The 11574-nt window shown below is 42.3% G+C and overlaps 1 protein-coding gene across 1 annotated transcript; it reads right to left on the bottom strand.

Moving 5' to 3' along the window:
* Nucleotides 1-2262: 2262 nt before the first annotated feature.
* hopx (HOP homeobox) lies at nt 2263-9245 on the bottom strand. Its single transcript, XM_063045084.1, has 3 exons — nt 9226-9245; nt 8675-8860; nt 2263-2747 (listed from the first exon to the last, which is right to left on the bottom strand). The coding sequence occupies exons 2-3, from the start codon at nt 8831-8833 to the stop codon at nt 2670-2672; spliced, it is 237 nt and encodes a 78-aa protein (XP_062901154.1). The 5' UTR covers nt 8834-8860; nt 9226-9245; the 3' UTR covers nt 2263-2669.
* Between the last annotated feature and the right edge of the window lie 2329 nt (nt 9246-11574).

The raw sequence follows: 11574 nt of genomic DNA, 5'->3' as shown, positions 1-11574 counted from the left end.
CACTTCCACTATCACCCAGAATTTCCAAACACAAGTTGAACAGTCAAGGAGTAACCTAAATCTGTGCACCCTCATCTTCAGCTCATTTCAGCACACAAACAGGTCATTTGCACAAACACTCATTTTTACTATCTACCCTCCAAAATAACCAGCTAGTTATTATAATCTCAATTACCCACTCCATGAACTACTTAATCTACATATTTATTCAATTATAAGGCTAGCAGGAAGGAGCTTAAAAATGAAATTAGGAGAGCCAGAAGGGGCCATGAGAAAGCCTTAGCAGACAAGATTAAGGAAAACCCCAAGGCATTCTACAAGTATGCGAAGAGCAAGAGGATAAGATATGAAAGAATAGGACCAATTAAGTGTGACAATGGAAAAGTGTGTATGGAATCAAAGGAAATAGTGGAGGTACTTAATGAATACTTTGCTTCAATATTCACTACGGAAAAGGATCTTGGCGATTGTAGGGATGACTTGCAGTGGACTGAAAAGCTTGAGAATGTAGATATTAAGAAAGAGGATGTGCTGGAGCTTTTGAAAGCATCAAATTGGATAAGTCACCAGGACCGGATGGGATGTACCCCAGGCTACTGCGGGAAGATGGGAGGAAATTACTGAGCCTCTGACAATGATCTTTGCATCATCAATGGGGATGGGTGAGGTTCCAGAAGATTGGAAGGTTGCAGATTTTGTTCCCTTATTCAAGAAAGGGAGTAGTAGCCCAGGCAATTATAGGCCTGTGAGTCTTACTTCAGTGGTTGGTAAGTTGATGGAGAAGATCCTGAGAGGCAGGATTTATAAACATTTGGGGAGGCATGATATAATTAGGAATAGTCAGCATGGCTTTGTCAAAGGCAGGGCATGCCTTAGGAGCCTGATAGAATTTTTTTTTGAGGATGTGACTAAGCACATTGATGAAGGTAGAGCTGTATCTGTAGTCTATATGGATTTCAGCAAGGCACTTAATAAGGTACCCCATTCAAGGTTTATTGAGAAGGTAAGGAGGCATGGGATCCAAGGGGACATTGCTTTGTGGATCCAGAACTGGCTTGCTCACAGAAGGCAAAGAGTGGTTGTAGACAGGTCATATTCTGCATGGAGGCCAGTGACCAGTAGTGTGCCTCAGGGATCTGTTCTGGCACCCCTACTCTTCGTGATTTTTATAAATGACCTGGATGAGGAAGTGGAGGGATTGGTTAGTAAATTTGCTGATGACACAAATGTTGGGGTTGTTGTGGATAGTGTGGAGGGCTGTCAGAGTTTACAGCAGGACATTGATAGGATGCAAAACTGGGTTGAGAAGTGGCAGATGGAGTTCAACCCAGATAAATGTGAGGTGGTTCATTATGTAGGTCAAATATGATACCAGAATATAGTATTAATGGTAAGACTCTTGGCAGTGTGGAGGATCATAGGAATCTTACAGTCCAAGTCCATAGGACACCCAAAGCTGCTACGCAGATTGATTCTGTAGTTAAGACGGCTTACAGGGCATTGGCCTTCATCAATTGTGGGATTGAGTTTAAGAGCCGAGAGGTAGCGTTGCAGCTATACAGGACCCTGGTCAGACCCCACTTGGAGTACTGTGCTCAATTCTGGTCGCCTCACTATAGGAAGGACATGGAAGCCATAGAAAGGGTGCAGAGGAGATTTACGAGGATGTTGCCTGGATTGGGCAGCATGCCTTATAAGAATAGGTTGTGTGAACTCAGCCTTTTCTCCTTGGACTGACAGAGGATGAGAGGTGACTTGATAGAGGTGTTCAAGATAATGAGAGTCATTGATCATGTGGATAGTCAGAGGCTTTTCCCCCCACAGCTGAAGTGGTTAGCACGAGAGGGCATAGTTTTATGGTGCTGGAAGTAGGTACAGAGGAGATGTCAGGGGTAAGTTGTTTTTTTTTTAAAAAACAGTGGTGAGGGCATGGAATGGACTGCTGGCAGTGGTGGGGGAGGCAGAATCAATAGGGTCTTTTAAGAGACTCCTGGCTGGCTACATGGAGCTTAGAAGAATAGAGGGCTATGGGTAAAGCCTAGGTAGTTCTAAGGTAGGGACATGTTCAGCACAGCTTTGTGGACCGAAGGGCCTGTGTTGTGCTGTATGTTTTCTATGGTTCATATATCAGTCTTCAGCAGTAATAATCCTCTGACAGACCAACAATAAATCGATGAAGCTTTCGTGTACAGCTGTGTTTGAACTTTGAACTGTGAAATTCACAAATGTCTCATGTCTTCAAGGCAATTCTCAAAAATTTCACTACCCACAAGAAGCTGGTTGCAGGTTGTGTCAGCAACCTGTGACTGGTCAAAGGTCGTTTTATTTAGACAATGAAAAGCTTCCAGTACTCAACTTCAAATTATATTATATAATGTTTCCACAATTATGATGTAATTGCACTTAAACCCTGTTAACTTATTTAGCTAAACAATAACATTATAAGCTATAATTAGTACATTATAAATGAGCACTTCTAAGAGAATGAGTCTCAGACTAGGCAATATATGAATTTAAATTCCACAAATATACCAAACAGCATAAGTCAGCATTCTGCTCACACCCTAATCCAGGAGACCCTTGGGCTGAGTGGAGGCGGTGAAGGGTGGAGTAGTTAGCTGCACTGTAGAATGATTCCATCTGGTGCTTCTGGTCATATTCAGATTTCTTTAATCTTTGACAGATCCACTTTCTGCAGGAAAGCCTTCTGATTGTCTCCACTTTGCAATGCGCTGCTTGAACCATTGCTAAGAGATTCAAAAATAGTGGAAATAACTATTGTCAGTTAATGATCAATTAATACTTTGCAGAACTATGAACTTAATATTTGTATTGCATAACACAATATCTAAATTAAATGCAAACCAATCTGATCTATGTTCAAAATTCCTTGCATGCCAAATGGATTAATCAATTTACCGTAGAAGACTGTAGATTTCTCAAATTTAGACCAAGATTGTCATACTTGTATCATTAAATGGGGCATTGCATTGGCTGCAGTTATGGGCTCATAGGGTTAAACAGGAAGTAACAACAGTAGAATTATGTAAGCTGGACACATCATTTGGTAATTGTAGTAAACCATAAACTCAGCAGTTCCTGCATCTCACCCAGAGACACTCCTAAAATTTAAGAAAATCCAATCAGTTTGTTTTAATTGTTTGAACATCTACTACAGCTGCTATTCACTCCACCTTTCTAACCCAGAAGGTAGATCAGGTTACTACTATGGGCCTTTTGGACCACAAGACAAAGGAGCAGAATTAGGCCATTTGACCCATCAAATCTGCTCAGCCATTCCTGTCTGATTTATTATCCCTCTCAAGTCCAACCTCCTGCCTTTGATGCCCTTACTAATCAAGAACTAATCAGTCTCGACTTTAAATATAGCCTATGATTTGGCCTGCACAGGCATCTGTGGGAATGTATTCCACAGATTCACCACCCTATGGCTAAAGAAATTTGTCCTCTCTCCATTCTAAAGAGACATCTTTCTATTCTGATGCTGTGCCCTCTTGTCCTAGAGTCAAATGAAGTTTAATGGCCTGGAGGAAGCAGCTATCTCTCATCCTGACCGTTCTGGTTTGTATGCATCGTAATCTCTTGCCTGATGGTAGAAAGTCAAAGAAGGTGTGTATGGATGGATGAGATTCTTCATAGTACTAAGGGCCCTGTATATGCAGTACTCCTGATAAATGTCCCGATGGATGGTGGGGTACCTGTACGATCCTCTTGGCTGTTCTCACAGTCCTTTGTAGGGACTTCTGATCTGATGCTTGATTGTTCCCATACCAGATGGAGATGCAACTTGTCAGGATGCTTTCAATGGTGCTCTTGTAAAACACTGTTAAGATGGGGTGGGGAGGGGGGGGGGAAGAAGAGGGGAGATTTGCTTGCCTCAATCTTCTTAGGGACTGGAGGCGCTACTGTGTCTTCTTGTTTAGGGAGGTTCTAGTAAGGGACCAAGTGAGGTTATCTGTGTTGTGAGTTCCCAGTAACTTGGTGCACTTAACTCTCTCTATGAGTGGGCCACGTCTTTGTAGAGGGGAATAGTTTGTCCGCACCTTCCGGAAATCCACAATTATTTCCTTTGTCTTCTCCACATTCAAGGTTAGGTTGGTCATCTCACACCAATCCATCAGCCACTTCACTTCCTCTCTATTATCCGTCTCATCATAGTTCTTGATAAGGCCAAACACTGTTTCATCATCCGCAAATTTGGTGACATGGTTTGAGCTGGATCCAGCCACACAGTCATGCGTCAAGTGTGAACAGCAACAGGCTGAACACACAGCCTTGGGGAGTGATCATGCTCAGCACAATGGGACAAGAGACATTGCTGCCCATATAGTCAGGCTGTGGCCTTACTGTCAAGAAGTTGAGTATCCAATTGCAGAGGGAGGTGTTGAGACCCAGTGAACACAGTTTCCCACCAGTTTCTGGGGTATGATGCTGTTGAACATTGAACTGGAGTCTATAAACAGCAGTCTGGCATATGAGATCCCATTTTCCAGATGGAACGTGACAGAGTGGAGGGCAGAGGTTATTGCATCATCACTGGATCAATTTGAGCGACAAGCAAATGGGAAAGGGTCCAATGTAGCCAGGAGAAAGACTTTAATGTGCTCCATGACCATCCGCTCAAAATATTTCATAATGGTTGATGTCACTGCCAATGGATAACGGCCATTTAGACAGGTTACTGTCACCTTCTTTGGCACTGGAATGATGGTTGCCATCTTGAAAACCCACGGGACAATGGATTGTTCTAGAGAGATGTTGAATATATCTGTCAGCACTGCCGTCAGCTGGGCTCGCAGTCTTTCAGAACTCGACCGAGTATATTTTCAAGCCCGGCAGTTTTATGTGGGTTAATCCTGGCCAGGGTCTTACTCATCTCAGCCAAATGGAATGTCTGCTCCCCAGGGGGTGGGGGGGGGGTGGTGCCTTCCTCACCAGCACTTTCTGTGCATCAAACCACCTCTGCCATTATAGGAAACACACTCCCCACATCCACTCTATATAGTCCTATCAATATTCAATAAGTTTTAATGAGATGCCCCCTAATTCTTCGAAACTTCAGCAGGTACAGGCTGAGCCATCAAAAGCTGCTCCCACATCAATCCTTTCTTTCCTATGATCATTCTAGTGAACCTTCTCTGACCCCTCTCCAATATCATCTCAAGATGCAGAAAAATTGATACACACTTTAGTTTTTAGTTGATTAGATGACTGTAATGGGCTCTTATCAGATTCCTTAGATAGATATAAATTGGCTGAGCTTGTTCAAAATGCAACAGCAAGAATCTTACCAAACAAAGAAAAACTGAGGACACTTCATTGGTTTTGGCATCATTACAGTGGCTGCTTGTGTCCTTTAGGATCAATTTACAAATACTCTTAACTGTGTACAAGGCTCTGAGTGATCTAGCTCCTCCATATATTTTGGAATGCCTATCCTCTTACTTCCCTAATGATAATCTTAGTGTTCCTTGAGCCAAGCATACAAGAACTGGTGATGTGGTCTTTTGCTCTTATGCACCAAAAATCTAGAATACTCACCCAACTGAAATATACCAGGTTAGTACTGTGGAATGTTTTAAAAAGCTTCTAAAAACCTATTCTCTCCACCAAATATTTAGTCTACTTATAGGATTACTTAATACCTATTGATGTTGATCACATTTATATAAATTGGTATATTCGATTACATTTTATTCTGTATAATGTTTGACTCTACTTATGATTTAATTTTGTTATTTTTGACTATATTGATTTATCTTTACAATCTGTAAAGCACATTGAGCCTATATCAATGTATGAAAGGTGCTATATAATGTTATATTATTACTAGCACATCCTTAGATAAAGGGCCCAAAACTGTTCACAATACTGAAAGTGTGGTCTTTGAAAGCCTCAACATTACATCATTGCTTCTATATTCTAGTCTTCTCAAAATGAATTCCATCATTGCGTTTACCTTCTTTACCAGCTGATCAATCTGCGTTAATCTTTAGGGAATCCTGCACAAGGACACCCAAGTCCTTTGCACCTCTGATTGCTGTATTTTCTCCTATTTAGGAAAAAAAGTCTTCACCTTTATTTTTTCTACCAATGTGTATGACCATACACTTCCCTACACTATATTCCATTTTCCACTTCTTTGCCCATTTTCCTAATCTGTTCAAGTCCTTCTGCAGACTCCCTGCATCCTCAACACTACCTGTCCCTCCACCTGTCTTCATATCATCTGCAAACTTGGCCACAAAACAATCAATTCTGTCATTCAAATCATTGACATGTAATGTGAAAAGAAGCAGTCTCAACACTGACCCCTGTGGAGCACCAGATGTCACCAGGAGCCAAACAGAAAAGGCCCCCTTTATTCCCACTCTTTGCTTCCTGCCAGTCAGCCAATCTTCTACCCATGCTAGTATTTATTTTTGTAATACCACAGGACACATCTTTCTTAGCAGCCTCATTGATAGCACCTTGCCAAAGGCCTCCTGAAAATCCAAATAAAGAACATCCATTGAGCTTGGCAATTAGCTTGCAGATGTTTCATCACCAGTCGAGGTGACATCCTCAATGAGCAGTTGTTGCTGTTTCTCTCTGGGGGGGGGCCACATTTAGATAGGCCCCCAATCACTTGCCTTGGTCCTGATTGGCTACCCCTTAAGATGATCTTGTTTACTGAGTTATCAGAAGAGAACCACACTTCTAAAATTTCTTGTGCCTAGTTCCTGTTCGCCTGTACCGGAACCTCCATGGTGTCCCAGTTAGCTCCCTCCCTTCATGAAGAGTGGAGTGACATTTGCAATTTTCCAGTCTTCCAGAACCATTCCAGAATCCAGTGATTCTTGAAAGATCATTACTAATGCCTCCACAATTTCTTCAGCTACCCCTTTCAGAACCCTGGGGTGCAAGTCCATCTGATCTCAATAACTTATCTACCTCCAGACCTTTCCGCATCCCAAGTACCTTCTCCTTAGTAATAGCAATTACCATCACTTTTAGCCCTTGACACTCAAATTTCTGTCATATTTCTGGTGTCTTCCACAGTGAAGAGAGCAAAATACTTACTGTGCTCATCATTTCTTTGTTCCCCCCCCCCCCACCATTACTACCTCTCCAGCATTCTTTTCCAGTGGTCTGATATCCACTCTCATCTCTCTTTACATAGAAAAAACAAAAAAAAACTACAGCACAGAAACAGGCCTTTTGGCCCTTCTTGGCTGTGCCAAACTATTTTCTGCCTAGTCCCACTGACCTGCAGACCATATTCCTCCATGCACCTCCCATCCATGTATCTGTCCAATTTATTCTTAAATGTTAAAAAAGAAACCGCATTTACCACCTTGTCTGGCAGCTCATTCCATACTCCCACCACTCTGTGTGAAGAAGTCCCCCCCCCACTACTGTTCCCTTTAATCTTTCCCCCCCCTCACCTTTAACCCATGTCCTCTGGTTTTTCTTTCTCCCCTTGCCTCAGTGGAAAAAGCCTGCTTGCATTCACTCTATCTATACCCATCATAATTTTATATACCTCTATCAATATCTGAAAATATTTGGTATTCATTGATGGTTAAATCCATATTCTGCAGACAGCATCAGATCTTATTGTTTGTGCTAAGGAATTACCCATCAGTGAAAAAAGGAGGCCCAAAATCAATCATACCAGCCCTTTTGGAGAGTAATGGGCCAGAAACTGTGAATAAGTATTCAAAATGTTTTAAAGAGTGTTGTTTTCCAGTTTTGTGGGCCAAAGGCGAGACATATTGGCAAAACAAGTGTCTACAGTTGCTGGAATCTGGAAAAACCTGCAGGAAGAACTCAGCAGGTCAAGCAGCATATCTGGGTTTTTTTTTGGTGGAGAGAGGGGGGAAATTGGGAATTGTCCATATTTGAAACTGATATCCCACATGGTGTTTAAAAATACCAACCCATAGGTGTAAAGATTGTACCAGGGGTTTAGCTAGTTGATGGCAGTTAGAATTTGCACACTTGTTAAACCAAACCTGGAGGCAGGCAAATATCATTCCAGGAAGTTTCATCATACAATTCCCCAACCTAGGTCTTGTCCACATTACATCATTTTGTACAATGAATTTTTCACAAGACTTCTTTTTGTATTCTAGGAGATTACACACTAATTCCCATAAAAAGGAGATTCAATTAACTTTATATCCTGAAGACCAAGGATTAGTTGCCATTAATAAAAAATGGAAGCAGATACTATCTTAGTCTTGAAACTCCCAAAACATACTTGAACCCTTTCAGCGTAGCACAGTAACACAATTTACACAGCATCTTCAACGGAGCATAACAACACGGGGCGCTTCATGGGAGTATTGCAATCCAAACCCGATAAATAGCCACAGCAGCATAAAGCAAGACATTAAAGCAGAAGGAATAGAGATTTCCAGAGCCTGCTCATGGAAGATAATGGAACAGTTACAAAGTATTATGAATGAAAAACGGGGCCAAGAGAATATTTTGAAAGGGCTGGAGATTAAGGACGAATATTCTAAATCCAAGATGGTATTTAATAGGAAGCCAGGAGCAGCCTAGTTGTGGAAGTCCGGATCACAGTCGTTGGATGTTACCCCCAGCCAAAAATTCAAGGCTCTGGAGCTGCCGCTCTGTTGTAAGTGTGTATGCTGGTTTCACTTACTGCTGTTAACTCCTCCGTGAGTCCACACTCGGCTGCGATCAGCATCAGCGACGAGGCGTCCGGCTGTCTCATTCGGGCGAAATTATCTTCTAGCTGCTGAACCTGCTCTTCTGTCAAAGTTGCCAGAGGGTCGGACCTACCAGCTGCTCCACTCTGCATTGCGCTGGGTTCCAACACGGTTACCTGCTGGAGAGATGTACAGACATGAGGCGAGGGTGTGATGAGGCTTATTTAACGAATCTTAAACATAATGCCGCCCCCTTTAAAAAAAAAGACACCGCCTGTTTCTGACTACAGAGTCTGTGTGGTAACGATTATCCGACACGGGCGAAATAGTCTTTGCCTTGAATGTGTTGAAAGATATTGCAGACACAGCTCCACATTTAACACGGCAAACTCTGCCACGGGCTTCTTGTAATTATATAAACATCAAGATCGGCCGTTTAATTCTGCAAATTACACAAACATAGTCTGGTGATTTGTAAACCTGCACTGTGTGCGAAAGAGAGAGAGAGAGCGCACATACGTCACCTTTACTGCTGTTTACACACCTCACGGAAACCAGGGTAATTAATGACCCTTGTTCACTTATTATACCGAACTAACTCGCCTTCTTTGGAGGTTGCTAGGAATGATGCAAAACAGGAGCAAAGAATTGGAGCCCACGAGTTTCCCGAAGTTATTCCCAGATCTCTCTTGTTACTATGCACACTGAATGTTTCCCAGCGAACCTACGAGGCAAAAACAGAGAGCGAGAGAAAGTCGTGAATTTCAGAGATGATGTTAATGAGAATTTGAGACTGGCCCAAAACGAATGACACAGAACAAGTGTCAGTTCAGTTGAACATTATTCTGCCATTGGAGGCAAACAATGATTCCTGTAATTTGATAAAGACTCGAATTTCAATAGCGCCTTTCATTGGTTCAGGACGTTCTGAACCACTTTACAACCAATGAAGCACGTTTGAAGTGTTGACACGGTTGCCAGTGTTACTGCTTCATTTCAATTGCTGAACGACAGAACGAAAATTCCAGTGACTTGCCTCATTTAAATATCCGCTTCAATCTCTAATTGCCCTTCACCGCTACCAGATTTGAAGTAAATTTAGAAACTGATGGAAACACTCTGGCTACATCGATACAAAGAGATCTGTTTTTCACTCCACAGTCGATTTTTTTTCTTAGATTTCCAGCATCTGCAGCTTTTGAATTTATGTGGAAAACTGGCTTGACCGCAATTTCCCAGTCTTTTCACAGTCAAATGATTGATGCAAAGTAGAATCTGGAAATATTTATCTCTATGTCCCTGAACACCTTCTCAGCCCTAATCCCGCCCTAGGTTTCAATGAGTTTTTAACTCTAAGCATCAATGACATCCGTGGACACAATAAATCGATACCTTCCTTCCAGCTATTATGTCAACAGGGGAATAAACATCGCTTCCCCCATCATTCCCTGTCACAGAAAGGGCATACAAATCAGAATCAGGTTTCTTATCGCGGACATTTGTCATGAAATTACTTGCTTAGCCACAGCTGTACAGTCAAGATATAAAAATTACTATGTTAGAATAAATAAACAATAAATAGTCCAAAAGAGGATTATTGAGGTAGTGTTTATGGGCTCAAGCACTATTCAGAAGTCTGATGATGGAGGGGAAGAAGCTGTTCCTAAAACATCCGGCGTGAGTCTTCAGGCTCCTGTACCCCCTTCAGAGTGATAGTAACAAGAAGGGGGCATGTCCCAGATGGTAAGGGTCCTTAATGACAGATGCCAACTTCTTAAGGCACCACTTAGAACTATAGAACATTACAGCACAGAAACAGGCCTTTTGGCCCTTCTTGGCTGTGCCGAACCATTTTTCTGCCTTGTCCCACTGACCTGCACCTGGACTATATCCCTCCATACACCTCTCATCCATGTACCTTTCCAAGTTTTTCTTAATTGTTAAAAGTGAGCCCACATTTACCACTTCATCTGGCAGCTCATTCCACACTCCCACCACTCTCTGTGTGAAGAAGCCCCCTCTCATGTTCCCTTTAAACTTTTCCCCCTTCACCCTTAACCCATGTCCTCTGGTTTTTGCTCCCCCAGCCTCAGTGGAAAAAACCTGCTTGCATTCACTCTATCTATCCCCACCATAATTTTATATAACTCTATCAAATCTCCCCTCATTCTTCTACGCTTCAGGGAATAAAGTCCTAACCTATTCAACCTTCCTCTGTAACTCAGTTTCTCAAGTCCTGGCACTTCTTAAGGATTCCTCAGTTGTGGGGAGGGTTATGCTCCTGGTAGGGCCGGCTAGGTCTACAACCCTCTGCAAGCTCTTTCCATCCTGCACAAATTGGGCCATTGATATGGTAATAAGGAGTGTGAGCCCAGTGTGACTGGGGTGTCTGCATACAATATTGTGGCTAATCTGACATTCATATTGTGGTGAGACTGGCAGTCAACTGATGACAATGAAATTGGGCTCACTGTTTTGTCATCTATTGTGAGGATAAAGCTTCTCCCAAAAACAGTTCACTCGCCAAAATGAGATACTTGGCTAGAGATGACATGTTCCTGTCTATGTAGCAGGATGTGAACAGAATACAAGAGCAAGGATGTAATGTTGAGTCTTTATAAAAGACTGGAGAGGCCTCACTTGGAGTATTGTGACTAGTTTTGGGCCCCTTAGAAATGATATGCTGACACTGGAGAGGGTTGAAAGGAGTTTACAAAAATGATTCCGGGATTGAACAGATTGTCATATGAAGAGTATTTGATGGCTCTGGGCCTGTTGGCCTGTCTTCAATAGAAATCAGTAGAATAAGGGGTGACCTAATTGAAACCAGTTGAATGGTGAAAGGTCTGATAGAGTGGATGTGGAGAGGATGTTTCCAATGGTGGGAGTGTCT

This window comes from Mobula hypostoma, chromosome 4 (genome assembly GCF_963921235.1).
Source record: "Mobula hypostoma chromosome 4, sMobHyp1.1, whole genome shotgun sequence".
Lineage (NCBI taxonomy): Eukaryota > Metazoa > Chordata > Chondrichthyes > Myliobatiformes > Myliobatidae > Mobula > Mobula hypostoma.
This window is presented reverse-complemented; position numbering and strand designations above follow the sequence as displayed.